This window comes from Protomyctophum bolini (assembly GCF_963924005.1).
Source record: "Protomyctophum bolini genome assembly, chromosome: 5".
Classification (NCBI taxonomy): Eukaryota; Metazoa; Chordata; class Actinopteri; order Myctophiformes; family Myctophidae; genus Protomyctophum; species Protomyctophum bolini.
This window is the reverse complement of record NC_137866.1, coordinates 46,427,235-46,443,984: the sequence shown is the minus strand read 5'-3', so window position 1 is coordinate 46,443,984 and position 16,750 is coordinate 46,427,235. Positions and strand designations below refer to the sequence as shown.

The 16,750-nt window shown below is 43.6% G+C and overlaps 1 protein-coding gene across 3 annotated transcripts in view; it reads right to left on the bottom strand.

Annotated features, from left to right (window-relative positions):
• Positions 1–16,750, bottom strand: part of LOC308316058 (adenylate cyclase type 6-like) — a 100,483-nt gene that overhangs the window by 5,590 nt on the left and 78,143 nt on the right. For all 3 annotated transcript variants that reach the window (XR_013964114.1, XM_080764404.1, XM_080764405.1), the window contains 18 exons: positions 15,563–15,674; positions 15,177–15,304; positions 14,487–14,645; positions 14,045–14,186; positions 13,479–13,607; positions 10,396–10,421; positions 9,123–9,270; positions 6,439–6,536; positions 5,614–5,701; positions 5,117–5,233; positions 4,806–4,952; positions 3,778–3,953; positions 3,362–3,385; positions 2,777–2,806; positions 2,539–2,671; positions 1,406–1,669; positions 617–821; positions 60–184 (listed from right to left, as the gene is read on the bottom strand). Coding sequence is in view for 2 of the 3 variants with exons in the window: in XM_080764404.1 (XP_080620530.1) it covers positions 60–184; positions 617–821; positions 1,406–1,669; positions 2,539–2,671; positions 2,777–2,806; positions 3,362–3,385; positions 3,778–3,953; positions 4,806–4,952; positions 5,117–5,233; positions 5,614–5,701; positions 6,439–6,536; positions 9,123–9,270; positions 10,396–10,421; positions 13,479–13,607; positions 14,045–14,186; positions 14,487–14,645; positions 15,177–15,304; positions 15,563–15,674 (2,251 nt within the window). In the remaining variant the exon portion in view is untranslated. The remainder of the gene's footprint in view (positions 1–59; positions 185–616; positions 822–1,405; positions 1,670–2,538; positions 2,672–2,776; positions 2,807–3,361; positions 3,386–3,777; positions 3,954–4,805; positions 4,953–5,116; positions 5,234–5,613; positions 5,702–6,438; positions 6,537–9,122; positions 9,271–10,395; positions 10,422–13,478; positions 13,608–14,044; positions 14,187–14,486; positions 14,646–15,176; positions 15,305–15,562; positions 15,675–16,750) is intronic.

Sequence of the window (16,750 nt, the reverse complement as noted above, 5' to 3'; positions counted from 1 at the left end):
TGCATAGCACCCATTTCATTCCAACAAGAAAACAGTAACAGTAACAGGCCACCCCTCACCTGTATGCAGTCAGGTACTCCTGTACTGTCCATGCGGCTGGCCACGTTCACTGTGTTCCCCCAGATGTCATACTGGGGTTTCCTGGCTCCTATGACCCCTGCTACCACTGGGCCAATGTTCAGACCTGGAACACAAGACAGTCAAACAGTAATATTAGCCTTTTATGCACATCATATACGTCTCATGATGTGTACACATTTTGGCTATTGGCGCACTAAAAAAGTAGGTTATAGGACTTATAGGATGATCACTGTCTTCAACCATATTCAACCATATCTTCATTTAACCTCACTAATGCTCATAAAATGGAACTATTTCTGTGGACAGTTCAGAAACTTAAAAAAAAAACCTTTCTCTTATTCAAAGTATAGCACACTGAAATAGCCATTGTTCTAAGTTTTAATGCAAATTACTCACTGCAGTAGTTCACATTATCTTATTGTTTATTCACCATGGCCCACTATGTAAAGAGAGAGAGAGAGAGAGAGAGAGAGAGAGAGAGAGAGACATATGGACGGACGGACAGAGGAGGGGTACAGGTACAGGTCTTCTGTACCTATCTTCATCTGGAAGTTGTTGAAGGAGTGCTCGTTGATGTACTTCATCTGCTCCCTCAGCCTCATGGCGTAGTCGGCCAGGGCGGTGATGTGCGAGCGCCCCTCCCTGTCGTAGGTGGAGTCGTTGAGGCCGGACGCCGCCATGTAGGTGGAGCCAATGGTCTTGATCTTCTCCAGCTGTCTGAACTTCTCCTCGCTGATGATCTAGAACACACACACACACACACACACACACACATACACAGACACACACACACACACACACACACACACGGCATGTGAGAGGAGACGAGCTACAGAGCGGAGCTGGGGCGAGAGCATTTGCCCCACAAAGCTTGGAGCAGCTAGGCAGCTAAATGAGACAAATTAATAAATACAATTCTACCACAGGTCGTTTCGAGGAAGCAATCTGATTGGTTGAAACAGCCTTCTAGCCGTGGGTTAAACCAGCACTGTTCACCACCTAATCAAAACAAAGAATTCAGCTGCTCTGTTCTCCCAGAGCGCTAGCAAACTTGGTGGCTAGGCTAGCTAGTTTCTTGTGAAGGTTGTCGTCGAAGTGACTACATCTGTCATTAAAAATATATATTCTTTCAGCGATTTTAATAGTTTTAAGGGTAACTGTGGTAGAATTGCAATATTACACTTGAGGGTGTGGGTTAACGTGATTATTGCTACTTCAGTGATGCTTGTGGAACTCGACTCCGTCTCGTTCCTGACCGCATCCCTGTCGTGGCAATAATCACGTTCACCCACACCCTCTCGTGTAATATTGCTTAAGTATATACCTCGTCAAAGTCGGCGATGATCTCGTTGAGCAGCCGGAGACACTCCACGCCCTCGTTGTTGGCCTCCAGCTCCACGTAGAACTCGGAGAAGTTGCTGATGGAGGCGAACATGACCGCCACGCACTCGCACGACTGGTAGTACAGCTCGTCGTTGCGCCGCTCCCGCGCCAGGAAGTGGGCCGCCACGTCCTTGGGCAGGATGTTGTGGAGGAGGCGGCGGTTGTACGCCTGCAGCTCCTCCATCTCCTCCTTCTCCTCCGTGGCCTGGGAGAGAGAGAGGGAGAGAGAGAGAGAGGGAGAGAGAGAGAGAGAGAGAGAGAGAGAGAGAGAGAGAGACAGAGACAGAGACAGAGACAGAGAGAGAGAGAGAGAGAGAGAGAGAGAGAGAGAGAGAGAGAGAGAGACAGAGACAGAGACAGAGACAGAGACAGAGAGAGAGAGAGAGAGAGAGAGAGAGAGAGAGAGAGAGAGAGACAGAGACAGAGACAGAGGGCGAGGGAGAGGGAGAGGGAGAGGGAGAGAGAGACAGAGACAGAGACAGAGACAGAGACAGAGACAGAGACAGAGACAGAGACAGAGACAGAGAGAGAGAGAGAGAGAGAGAGAGAGAGACAGAGACAGAGACAGAGACAGAGAGAGAGGGAGAGAGAGACAGAGACAGAGACAGAGACAGAGAGAGAGAGAGAGAGAGAGAGAGAGAGAGAGAGAGAGAGACAGAGACAGAGACAGAGAGAGAGAGAGAGAGAGAGGGGGAGAGAGAGAGAGAGAGAGAGACAGACAGACATAGAGCAACATTAAAGGATTAATCCAGGTTTGTTTTGAACATATAAACCCTGCCCTTTTTTCTTCTTTCTAATTATTTGTTCGGCCCGAAAGAAATGTGTTTCTTGTCACGAGTTGTCACCATCCAAATTGGGTTTGTCCAAGGCTTACAGGTCTTTCAATAAATACTTTCTGAAACGTCTATGGGGAAGTCTATATGGAACTCCATAGAAAAGACTGCTGTGGTGACTTCATATACTTAAGCTATTTTTCAATAGCTAAAGTATAACATAAGGCTTAGTTAAAACACCAAAAGGGGTTCCCGTCCAGAATGGGTTCTACAATGACCCCTAGAGGCGACTCATGCCTACCTGGAGTTTCCAGAGGAAGTCAAGGCGTGCGGTGGATTCCACCTGCTGGGCGTGGAGGTACAGCGCCAGCACAAACACTGTGAGGATCACTGGCGTCATCACCCTCAGGGACACTTTAGTCACAACAAATGGACTGTGGAGTCATGAAACAACATGGAGACAGTGGTGAGAGCTCTTGTGAAGTGGGGGTAACAATTGTCAGCATAACGTATCAATGTTACGTTAACTATAATCTTACCACTGGTCTGTAGTTTCATTGAAACTGAACCTATAATGGGAGAAAGAAAGACTTTTAAAATAATGTTATAATAACAGCACTGTGAGCACATCCTACTGGCTGTTTTGGATACAATAACGGCCTAAGGTTATGTTCAGACTGGTATATATATTGTAATCAGATAGATGATTATTTTTGATTTGTTTTTTTTAGGTTTTGAGGGTGGGTACTTGGTCCTGGGAACCTCAAGGAGGTTGGGTCACCAGACCTGAGACCTGCCATGACGTTCTAGATAATGATACTAACTGATGGGTGAGGTAACAGTCCTCCATCGGTTTGCTGTCCTTTGTCATTCTAGATAATGATACTACATGATGGGTGAGGTAACAGTCCTCCATTAAATTGAGTAAAAATATATTATCCAATATATTATCATCAGAATTCGGTAAGAAAGCGGCTCATCCGGAATTCTCCTTTAAATGTCATGTATCGTTAACCTTTTCCCTTGATTACTTTCTCTTCCTTTTAAATCCCACTGAAACAGGTATATTTGCCATGAAAGAGACACACTAAAAATATGATAGAAAACAATTAAGAAATAATTACCATTGAGAAGTTTCATTGAAATCACTAGAAGGAAAACAATACACATTAGAATGATGCCTAAGGTAAAAATAATAATAATAATAGGTATAAATTACAGTAGGCCTACAAAAGATGACTTTAACCCATGGGAAAGTGTGTGTGTGTGTGTGTGTGTGTGTGTGTGTGTGTGTGTGTGTGTGTGTGTGTGTGTGTGTGTGTGTGTGTGTGTTAAAATGAGATTGCATGTGAAGTTCCCTGGAACAAAGTTCCAGTGATATAGCAATGTTATTCAGAAAAAACACATTTCTAGAATGCCTCCAGTTATTACTGGGATAAAGTCCAATATGAACAAGGAAAAGACATGTCCACACAATCAGGGCGTGCGTGCGTGCGTGCGACCCGTGCGTGCGTGCGTCTTAGGTTCATGAAGTACTTACAGGGCGTTGGACGTGACAAAGAGGTCTGCGTTGTCAAACAGCGCCACCTGTGGCCACTCCACCAGCAGCAGGAAGGTGAACTGAATCAGCAGCATCAGCACCAGCTTGCCGATGCTGCTGATCTGCAGAAACACTGAGCAGGCCAACAGGGTGAGCAGCACGCTGTAGCTGAAATACTGACACACACAGGGCACACCGGGTATTACACAGCTTGATTTTAAATAGTAAAAATACAATGAAGCTTGATTGATGCTTTTCGTTTGACACAAATAAGATGTTATCACTTGTAAATAACTGGAATGTCAGTCCTAAAGATCAAGGTGCCAGCTTATAATGACCAATCAGGAGGACCTATTATATGAATAAAAGGTTGAAAATGGGTCAAAAAATATTTGGGGACCCCCCCCTGCGGGTCAGGACCCCGCAGGGGGGGGTCCCCAAATATTTTTTGGAACCTCCCCAGATGACTTGCTCAATGTCCAACTTTACACAACCAGCTTACAGTGCATACAGGGTTCCTGCACATTCATTCTTTTTGAACATTACTACATAAAAAGTAATGAACAAAATACCGTATATTTCCAAATAGCCACCCGGATTCATTTAAACCCCCGGTCGGGGTCTGACACCATTTTGCATGTCAAAAAATGCAACCTGGGAAAATAATCTGAGATACTGTATATATTTTTTTAAATCTGATAACACGGGTGGCAGGTGAAACTTTCACTTTCATTTTCGGTTGTATTTGTTGCTTAACATGGAACCATTCACACGTTGGTGAAGAGCGCCATCTCTATCACTAAAGCACTGAAAAGACCACATGTCTGCACATGACGGAGGTCTGTGGCAAAGCGTCGGGTTGGATTTGACGGAGATCTCCGTCAACGGCAGGGGGAATGTGTTTATTATAATATCCACAGAGTGGAGGCTGACCTCTGGGAACGGACACGAGGGACAGATCTCCAGGCCTCCGTCCAATAATACATAATAATAATATAATATATAATATCCACAGAGTGGAGGCTGACCTCTGGGAACGGACACGAGGGACAGATCTCCAGGCCTCCGTCCACAGACATGTTGAGGCTGTGGATGAGACACGGAGTGACCAGAGGAGCCGACGTGTTCAGCTGCTCAGCGACACACTCCTCCAGGCTCTTAGTGTCACAGGCAAACTGCACAGAACACACACACACACACACACACACACACACACAGCACAGTTCATCAGTGTTGTTTTAGTTCGTTTAAGTCATTTAGTCTTTTGAATAAAACTTCATCATTTCGTCGACTAAATATCACAAGAATTTTGCGTGCGTGCGTGCGCTGATGGTTTTACCATATTGACGAAGGCAGAAATGAACACCAGAATGATGGTGAACACTCCCACCAGGGTACTGTTGGTGTGGGAATGCACAATCTTCCTGGACACGGTCTGCATGGCTGCAGGGAACAGCTGCACCAGCAGGGGGCAGAGAAACACACGCATATACAGGCACAAGTTGGTTATTCTAATCTAATCTATAGCAATGTGGTTCTGAAAGTGGGTTTGCTGGAGTTTCAGGGGGTCCCCAGAAAAATATAGCAGCATCAGTAGAACCACTTTGACCCTATTGGATATTTAGAAAAAAATACACACAATAAACATACACTTCACCTTGCTAAACCAATGAGGCTGGACACTTATTTCACTTCAATAAAATATCGCCCAAAGATTGAAGAAGCTATATAGAATTGGCTATTTGTGTATAATGTGAACACTTTACCACAAATCTCTGTGCGTGCGTGCGTGCGTGCGTGCATGTATAGGTATACATGTAGTTTAACTACACTTACCTTAATGCAGGAGTATATGGCACAGATGAAGAGGATGTTGGCGAGGATGATGAAGATACTGATGTAGATTCCCAGCATGATCGGGGTGCTGAGAGACACAGCGTTACACACACTTTTACAATTTAGGCATTTAGCAGACGCTCTTAATCCATTTTGGCCTGACGTCGAAATAAATAAAAAAGTTCGCTCTGTATATTCAGAGATTTGTGCTGCATTTTTTACAATTTTTCACTATGAGCTTGTAGATCTGCTATTTTTCAATAGCTAAAGTATAACATAATGCTTAGTTAAAACACCAAAAGGGGTTCCCGCCCAGGATGGGTTAATCTAGAGCGATTTACATTAAGCAAGAACAAAAACGTGCCGATACATCATGTACAATACATAAAGACCACCAATAGATTTAACCAATATTTATTATAGAATATAAATGTGCATATAATATTTTATCTCTGCGTTCGGCTCTGCTACATTTTTCTCCCTGCTCGGCACAATTAAACACCATCATTAAACATTAAGAGCAGGGAGATAGATATACAATAACAACTGACTTTGTGTTTTTCTGTAAGTTATCGCCCCACTTGATCATACTAGCTTCACACAATCAAAGTATCAAAAGTAGCAGTGCACAAAAGTATACTAATAACAAGACGCCTGTATACAATTGGCTATTTGTGTGTATAATGTGAACAATTACGATTTTTTAATGAAAGATGTTAACAACACAAATCTCTGTGCGTGCGTGCGTGCGTGTATGCGTGTATGCGTGCGTGCGTGTATGCGTGTATGCGTGCGTGCGTGTATGCGTGCGTGTGTTCCACCTACTGAGGGAAGATGACTATCTGTATGAAGGAGATGAAACAGAACACCAGCAGAGTGCAGGCTACGTAGCCTCCGAAACGGTCATCAACCTTCTTGGAATACTGAAAAACAAACAAAAACAAACATAATGAATCTATAAATCATCCATGAATCTTCAAGTACTTTTCCGGAATCGGGTCGCAGGGGGGCAACAGTTGGAGCAGAGAGCTCCAGTCTTCCCTTTTCAACATTAGGCTCTTTCCACCTGGGGGATCCCAAGGCGTCCCCAGGCCAGTGTGGAGATGTAATCCCCCCATCTGGTCCTTGATCTGCCACGGTGTCTCCTGACTCTCCTCCCAGTGGGACGGGCACTGAGGACCTCCCTAGGGAGACACTCGGGAGGCATCTGTACTGGAGCAGTGGTTCTATACTCAGAGAATGACTGAACTTCCCACCCTATCTCTAAGAGAGAGGTCGACCAACCGAAAACTCATTTCCGCCGCTTGTACTGTATCTGTAATCTTATCTTTGTGTGGTGTCTAACCGCTCCAATGACTGGCCACGTGTGTGTCTGTATGTTTGTTTGGAGTACGAACAGCCAGCCAGCAGTGTTGTTGAGCAGACTACGCCGCTCAGTTCACACAGGTGTGATTTTTCGGTCATGACCCACATTTCTATAGACCACACTTTTCTGGCGTTTGTGGCCCAGTCGTCATCTGACTATACTTAATAATAAGTGTATTCTTAGAGCATGTTTATTTTAGTCAATGGAATCTCTGCTCTGCCCCACAATGCCCGTTACCCATTCTAACATGAATGATGAAACCATTTACAAACTAGAACTGCACTCTGCCGAGTGCATACTTTCTTGTTGCACACCAGTAGGCCATAAATGGCCTACTAGTGCGCAAGCAGAGCGCACAAGTACTTTCGACCGCTGGAAACTATCACATCTCAGTATCTCTGTGAAGGAACGTTTGAAATGTATAATCATTACGTGTAACTATTTGCTACCTAACTACTTTTTTACAGAAAAATGAATCATTGATATGTGATGAAAAAAAAGGTATATAAACTGAATTAAAATATATTATACAGTATAATTATTTTATTACTTATTGTATATTGTCAATTGTTTTAAATGTATTTCATTTTGTACTATAGTGATATTAATACTAAATCATGATCAGAGTAATATGTGTCTCTAACTTCAATTTCTGTAATAATACTTTCAAATTTGTTGAAATATACATGATCTAAAATACTTCCGAAATCTGTAGTTGGATTTGTATCTCAGTGATGACGTAAGAGAAATGGTCATCTGTGTAATCTGGTCCCACCAGATACCACATTACGTCATCGTTGAGAGCTGGGACCAGAGTACACGGTGTATATGTATGACTAGCTCTCAGTGATGACGTAAGAGATATGGTCATCTGTGTAGTCTGGTCCCAGCAGACCAGGCACAGATTTACAAATTACAAATCACATTACAACTACATACAGAGTATGTAGCTGTAATTTGATTAGCAGTATACCGTGGTTACTTGGTTCCAAAAAGTGAAGCCAAGTTTTTTTCAACCGTAAGTCTGTGCCTGGTTTGCTGGGACCAGTTACAACATTACGTCATCGTTGAGAACTGGGACCAGAGTACATGGTGTGTATGACTAGCTCTCAGTGATGACGTAAGAGATATGGTCATCTGTGTAGTCTGGTCCCAGCAGACCAGGCACAGATTTACAAATTACAAATCACATTACAACTACATACAGAGTATGTAGTTGTAATTTGATTAGCAGTATACCGTGGTTACTTGGTTCCAAAAAGTGAAGCCAAGTTTTTTTCAACCGTAAGTCTGTGCCTGGTTTGCTGGGACCAGTTACAACATTACGTCATCGTTGAGAACTGGGACCAGAGTACATGGTGTGTATGACTAGCTCTCAGTGATGACGTAAGAGATATGGTCATCTGTGTAGTCTGGTCCCAGCAGACCAGGCACAGATTTACAAATTACAAATCACATTACAACTACATACAGAGTATGTAGTTGTAATTTGATTAGCAGTATACTGTGGTTACTTGGTTCCAAAAAGTGAAGCCAAGTTTTTTTCAACCGTAAGTCTGTGCCTGGTTTGCTGGGACCAGTTACAACATTACGTCATCGTTGAGAACTGGGACCAGAGTACATGGTGTGTATATGACGTAATGTTGTAACTTGTAACTAGTCCCAGCAAACCAGGCACAGACTTACGGTTGAAGAAAACTTGGCTTCACTTCGAAGAGACCAAGCAAAATGATTACTTGCACGCTCTGCTTGCGCAAGTAATTAACAGGGGTCATCAGACTCATCGCCATATTGGCTTGTAGTGGACATTTTTGTCAAAGATATTTTATTGCCCCAGACAAAATTTGTGGACAATTTTATTACCAGAAAGAGCTAGCCACGAGTGAACATGACAGGTCTGTGACTGTAACTCTGAGTGTTCAAATGGAACCAAATGGACCCTTAAGGGTCCATTTGGTTCCATTTGTACACTCTAGTAAATCAGTGTCATACATATTCGGAAGAAAATCTGGAGACTGACATTCAGTAATTGGGTCTGGTGATTTGTCCGTGTACGGACGCATTGATGAATGTATGTGAATATAACCACGTGTTCACAACAACAACAATCATTTAAAACTTTTAAAAAGTGTGTCTTTCAGACCTTCTTCTCCAAGGTGGAGGTCTGGAAGGTGAGCAGGAACTTCTTGACGTGGTCTTTCCTCAGCTGGTCGATGCTGCGAGCGTCGATGGCTCTGCCCAGGAACTCATTGACCTCGTCCTCCGGGTTCATGGCCTCCTGGACGCAGCGGCTGACCGTGGCACAGGGGAGAGTAGAGACCATGGTGAAGGTTAAGGTCAACACAGGGGAGAGTAGAGACCATGGTGAAGGTTAAGGTCAACACAGGGGAGAGTAGAGACCATGGTGAAGGTTAAGGTCAACACAGGGGAGAGTAGAGACCATGGTGAAGGTTAAGGTCAACACAGGGGAGAGTAGAGACCATGGTGAAGGTTAAGGTCAACACAGGGGAGAGTAGAGACCATGGTGAAGGTTAAGGTCAACACAGGGGAGAGTAGAGACCATGGTGAAGGTTAAGGTCAACACAGGGGAGAGTAGAGACCATGGTGAAGGTTAAGGTCAACACAGGGGAGAGTAGAGACCATGGTGAAGGTTAAGGTCAACACAGGGGAGAGTAGAGACCATGGTGAAGGTTAAGGTCAACACAGGGGAGAGTCAACTTAGGTCAAATTGGCCTTTGCAATTTTTGGGGGATAATAAACAATTAACTCAAGAACATATTTACAATTAGTGTAATATCAGTGTGTATAAGTTTACAAATAATGAATTGTCACACAAATAATGTAATTGTGTTTTTGGCATTCAATATTATTGGAACGTATGAATACTAGAATTTTGTTTGTTTTTTTAGGCGTCATAATCACAAGTTGCACAGTGCAGATATGGCAAATAACTTACATACAAAGATATTACTGACATTTAATAATTTTATACTTTAAAAAGTCGAAAAGAAATAGCTCTAAAAGCTTACAACATGTCGTAAGCTTGTAGATCTCCTATTTCTTCTTTTTCTTCTATTTTTCAACGTGGAAACGATTATGACCATTATGCAAACATAATTGTGATTATGTAATTCTAATTATGTGTGTGTGTGTGTGTGTGTGTGTGTGTGTGTGTGTGTGTGTGTGTGTGTGTGTGTGTGTGTGTGCGCGCGACACGTGCCTGTGTGCGCGTGCATGTGTGCGTGCGTGCGTGTGCACACATAATACAATACAAATTGCATTATTTATTCCAAAGTGTACAGAGAGTGAGACTCCCTTGAGTGAAGTTGCACAGTAAATAAAACTAAGTGAAACTGAAGTGATGTTCTACTTCATACAGTATTGTGCAAATTGTACATGAGACGATCAACACTTACTTGTCTTTATTGGACTCGTCGATTCCCTGAGAAAGAGAAAGACACTATGGTTATTTAGGGTATGGAAGTCTTGGTTGAAATTATTGCCTTTAAGTTACAATTCAGGACTTATAAAATGTTATTTTAACCAATTTGTGTGGTAAAGTTATGTTACAATTTAGGCATGTAGCAGACGCTCTTAATCCAGAGCGATTTACAGTAAGCAAGAACAACACATGGTAATACATCAAATACATATAGAAATAGTCATCAAAGATCAGAGGGAAGATAAGAACCCAACATCCGTCTAACAGCAGAATGTATGTACAGTACAATGAAACTATGAGAATACACTATAGAATTAACCTTTTCATATGCCTGCAACGTCATTTTTGAGTCATGGACCAATTTGTATGGGGTAAGTAAATATATATTTTTGTTTATTTTTCTTACTCTTTTTCAATATATGAATTAAGTTGTGAAAATAGCCGATCTACAAGCTCACAACAGCTTTCGTCCCCACATGTCTCAAGATTTGCCATTGACCACGGTAAGAGAATTCCGGTCAAATGTCTGCAGAACTTTCTCCCCGCCCGTCTCAAGTTTTGCCTTTGACGATGAACGGAGAAATGACGTCAGAAATCCGCTAAATATGACGTAAATTAAACATCAAAACATTAAACGCCATTGACATTGAAGGGAAGATTTACGTAAACGAGCAAATCAGCTAACCAATCACAGGCAACAGGCATTCTTATTGGCCAGTATGAGATGATCCATGATGATGTACGTATGACGATAAGAGCTGATAATTCCGCTAAATATGACGTAAATTAAACATCAAAACATTAAACGCCAGTGACATTGAAGGTAAAACTTGCGTCATATGTAAACGAGCAAATCGGCTAACCAATCCCACATGGGGGAGAGTGGGAGAGTTTGGCCAATAAGGGACCACCTTATGTAGCAATGTCAAAATGTCCGCTAACATAAATTGATGTACGATGACAAGAGCACCCCTCATTTCACACGACAGGTGTGATTTTTTAACGTACCGGTAGTTTAAAAGCCAGTACAACATACAGTACAGTGAGTGGTGGGTAGTTGTGTACAACACCTGAGTTTGAGTTAAATCATCAAAGAAGTCGTCCAAAAAATATTTCTTTCCTGTTTTTAACTGTGTTCTTGTACTGCTTTTAATCTGTACGGCGACCTTGAGTGCCCTGAAAGGCGCCTTATAAATAAAAATGTATTATTATTATTATTATTAAAAAGTAAATTACGTCAGTACTATGAAGCCATATTGATGACATCAGAGATCTCTACAGTATATACACTATGGACAGGATAGAAAGGCAGACAGACAAAGGATTCCTCTGCATAGCAAAGCCTTTACGCCATGGAGGAAGAGACTTCGATGAAGTTGCTGAGGAAGTACGAGTTCCAGGCGATGGAAATGACACTGATCCAACTCCAAAAGCTGGTGGACGAGAAGGAAGAAGTGATCGACGCCATCAAGGAGCGTCTGTCGATAGACAAGCGACGACTCCGGTACTGGTGGGAGGAACGGAAGGGGCTGGCCGACGAGAAGGAGGCTCTGGCCAAAGAGAACCAGGAGCTCCAGGTCCAGGTGCGCGTCGTCCAGGAGGAGGTGTGTGCTCTCCGTCTGACGCAGGAGGACAGACGGGGGAAGGAGAAACAACTGGAACAACTGGCACAACAGAAGGAGGCGTTGGAGAAGGAGAACGGGCGACTGCAGAACCAACTGGAAGTCGCCCAGGGAGAACTGAGGTCAACGAATGCTCTTTGGTCAAAGGAGAAGGCCAACTGTGGGATTGCTTTGACGTTTGTTTGTTTGTACTATTTGATTTCCTTTGTCGTCGCTCGCCTCTCGTCTTTCTTTGTCTCTTCCTGAGAAGAACAAAGAGGACAAAAAAGAGCTTACAAAGAAAAAGTCACACTTGTGTGAAGTGAGGGGTGCTCTTATCATCATACATCATCATATTCCGGCCAATCACAATTTGCGTCATCACCTTCGTCTTCAATGTTTGTTGTTCACGCAATGTTTGGTTTTACACAATGTTTGTGTTTACACAAACACTCAAAGTTTGCCATTCATTGTCAATGGCATTCAATGTTTGTGTTACACAATGTTTGTGTGTGCACAGACCCTCAAAGCTGGAGACGCCCCTCACAAATCCAATTTCACTCACTTCTTTACACTTGTAAACCTGTGATGTGACTATGGCGGTGGCGGTGGCTCAGGGGTAGTAGAGTGGCTGGATGGTAACCACAAGATTACCAGTTCGGCTCCCCCAGAGTTAGTGTGTCGAAGTGTCCTTGAGCAAGACACTGAACCCCTAATTGCTCCTGATGTGCTGGTTGGTGCCTTGCATGGTTTCCGTTGCCATCGGTGTATGAATGTGTGTGTGAATGGGTGAATGTAATGCACAATCTATGTCAAGCGCCTTGGATAAAGGCACCATTTAGCATTCATACGGTCGGTTCTGATTCTGAGAAAACAAATATGAACTAAATGGACAATAACAGTTCAATTTGTACATTCGCAGAGTTAATGCAGAGTGAACTGGGGGTTGTTGAAATAGAAATCAAACTCGTGTGAAGTGACGGTCTTATCTTCATACATCATCATATCAGCCAATCAAATCATCACATTCTGTGGTAAAAACACACAAAGCTGTGCATAGGAGGGGCCGGGCTAGTGCCCCCTTAAAAATTAAACGTCTCAGAGTTGACAAAGTCAAAGGTTATTTGAAGCACACAGTGATTGCTGATTGGTCTCTATTGTTTGGATTGCAATGACCACTCCCTCGGTAGAGAGAGACAAAGGCCATACACAATGTAAGGATTGTAACTTTAAAGCAGTTACTTAAGAATAATATTTTACTGGCCGACTGATTGTAAAGACTCTAGTGACTAGAGTCTTTACAATCAGTGACTAGAGTCTTTACAAGAGTCTAGTCTAAGATGTCTTCTTACCATCTGCCTGAAGGCATTGGACTGATTGTAAAGACTCTAGATGTCTTCTTACCATCTGCCTGAAGACCTTGGACTGATTGTAAAGACTCTAGATGTGTTCTTACCATCTGCCTGAAGACCTTGGAGTCCTTGGTCCTGGAGAAGGTCCTGTCAGGGACCCAGCGGGGCATCAGACCGTCGTTGGAGTTGGTCCTCTGGCGCTGCATCTTGGCCATCATGGCCTTCTCGTCTTTCTGCAGAGAGATGGAAACACATTAAATGTCCCTGCAGGAGAAACTAGAAATGCACTCTCATTTTAAAACGATTAAAAAACATTGACTGGTTACTTAATTAATAACAACCAATTAAGGTCGTTTTATGCGTATGCCGTGGCTGCGTATGACGTGATGAAGATATGTACCAATGCCAGGGTATAACTGCACTGGCTCTCAATGGTGATGTAATAAATAATATGTTTCAGTGTCGGGTGGATTAAGGGAAATGCCTCTATGTATATATATGTATAATGTAATTTGTAAGTTGATTAGCAGTGTACTGTGGTTACTGAAAGGTGTTTTTAGAATCAGTCCCAGGTAAATAAATGGAATAGTTAGAGCACTAAACAAACATTAAAGCCCATGGACTTGGCGGCAACATGACGTAATTTCGGTAAGCCATGCATTGAACAGACCCGTTTCTGGCTGCAGCCCAGGACCAGGAAGGTTTCGATGCTGTTCTCCTTCAGGTAGGCGTTCCTCTCCCCTCCAAACCCGGGTTCCACCTCATAGTCTCCGTTCAGGTACTGGAGGGTTGCTTTGGTGATGTGGATCCGCCTGACGGAAAGGTAGGTGCACACGCACACACACACACACACACACACACACACACACACACACACACACACACACACACATTATAGAGAATATAGAATAAAGAGAATATGGAGTGTTTGTTCAGTAACAGGTCTCCTCATCTCTATTGTAAACAGAAAAAAATAATCACGTGGGTTTACATTTCTTGAATCAGAAAAAAATTGAACTATTAAAAATAACTGTTTGTGTTCCAGTCTGTGTGCGTGCGTGTGCGTGTGCGTGTGTGTGTGTGTGTGTGTGTGCACGCCCATTCTGCCTCACCCTGCTTTGCCTCCCGCCTCCATGTGATTGGCCAGTGTGACGTCGTTGGACCACACGTCAAACTGCCACTTCCTGAGTCCCAGCACGCCACAGTGGACACGCCCACTGTGGATGCCCACGCGCATGTTGACGTTGACCCGCGTCACCTCGCGCACCAACCTGCCGACCAAAAAGAACAAAAACATTAGCCAACCTGCTGTAAAAAACTATTTCACGATTCTGAATTTTGTCGCGGTCGGACAAGAAAGATCTCAATATTTCAAGCTTTTGTGTTTTTCCATAAATGAACGCCCTACTTGATCATACTACTACTACTACGCGAGTACGCGGGCGAGGTCACTTCGTTTACTGTTACTATAATCTACTAAATGTTTAACCGTGACCCTAAACAAGCCTGAGGCTTTGATAATATCAGATGTAGACGTTCACAAGGCATTACGCTGTGACGCGCCGTGAGCTTGTAGATCTGTTACAAGCCCCCATAAGAATATGCCCCCATAAGAATCGGACATACCGGTAACCGAGGAAAATAGGGCATAAAAGACGCAATTTCACGCAAATAACCGGACTATACCGGAAAAAAGATCACGCACGGCACGTGCACGTGCGAGACTTGCCATAGTTAGCTTTGGCTGAACTGACGCCACTGCACACACACACACACACACACACACACACACACACACTCACGAGATGGCCTCTATCATGTCGACGCCCATCTCCACACAGCAGTGGGCGTGGTCTGCCCGGGGCTCGGGCAGTCCGGACACACAGTAGTAACAATCCCCCAAGATCTTAATACGGAGACAGTGGTTCTCCTGAGAGAGAGAGAGAGAGAGAGATTAAAAAGGAGGAAAGGAGATGTCATCATCCAGTATGAAGCATAATGACAATGAGACAGTATCAACAATTTTAAATTTTAATTAAGGCCCTACTTCATACGCACCAGAGTGTCACACAAAAGCAGTGAAAATATAACAGGAGAGAGAGAGAGAGAGAGAGAGAGAGAACACAGGATATGTGAATTCAAACAACCGGGATGGTTTACCAGGCTATAGTAAAGACTGGTATCTTACCGAGGCCAGTTTGTCAAAGCGAGCGAACAGTTCGTTGAGAGTCATGACCAGCTCCTGAGCGGTGCACTGAGAGGCCAGGCTGGTGAATCCCTCGATGTCTGCAAACAGAATACTGTGGAGGAAATGATCACGCCGTTACTTATTTCATTACAGCTCTATAGCCTCCCTGTTCCAAAAGGGCTGATCTACAAGCTCACAACAGGCTCTTATGTTCATTGGTCACTCACTGATATTCATTACATAAGAAGACACAATTTCAAACAAGATTCCAACCTTTGCTTTATCAAAAATAACCAAATAGACAAATGCCATAATGAGCATAACGAGGACCAATTAATGATTTGATATTTTTTAATAAAGCATAATGGAATCATCAGTGTCCATTGCTCATTGGTTAAGCAGAGTGACTACTGTAACGCTCTCCTTACTGGCCTATACCGGCATGTGCCCTCTCCAAATGATCCACAATGCCACGGGGAAGCTGACAAAACCTTCGCTAAAACATCGGGGACAATAACGCTCCACACGTCCCAGACTCCTCTTCCTTTCGGCTCCCACACTGTGGAATATGAACTCCACCACTGCAGTAATAGAAGAACTGCACACTCACTCCCAATATTACACTGTAGTCTGAAGACTCAACTCTTCGGACTCCATCACTCCAGCACTGACTTGCCGTAGCGCTTGGCCTATACGTACCTTCGACGACCTTGCAAGCTTATGAAAAGTCTAAAATGCAATTTAAATAGCATGTTATGTAGACAGATGCCAGGTCATTGTTGATCTGAATATCCCCCTTGGGATATTATACTAGTATACTGATGGTAGATTATTGGTGTACCTACAGTATGCATTTGATGTATTACCATGTGTTGACCTTGTATTGCTTATTGTACTCACTCTGGTTTCCGAGCGTCTGCTAAAATGCCTAAATTGTAAATGGTAAGTGCATTTTCACCTCCGCACAGCAAGGGGCGCTGTTTCACTGTCAGTCCTACTGATGGAGTGAGACCTGACCTGCACTTCAGACTGGTTTGTCTGTCTGTGTGCGTGCAGTGTGCACGGTGCAGTGTGCACGGTGCAGTGTGTGTGCAGTGTGTGTGCAGTGTGCGTGAAGTGTGCACGGTGCAGTGTGCACGGTGCAGTGTGTGTGCAGTGTGCACGGTGCAGTGTGCACGGCGCAGTGTG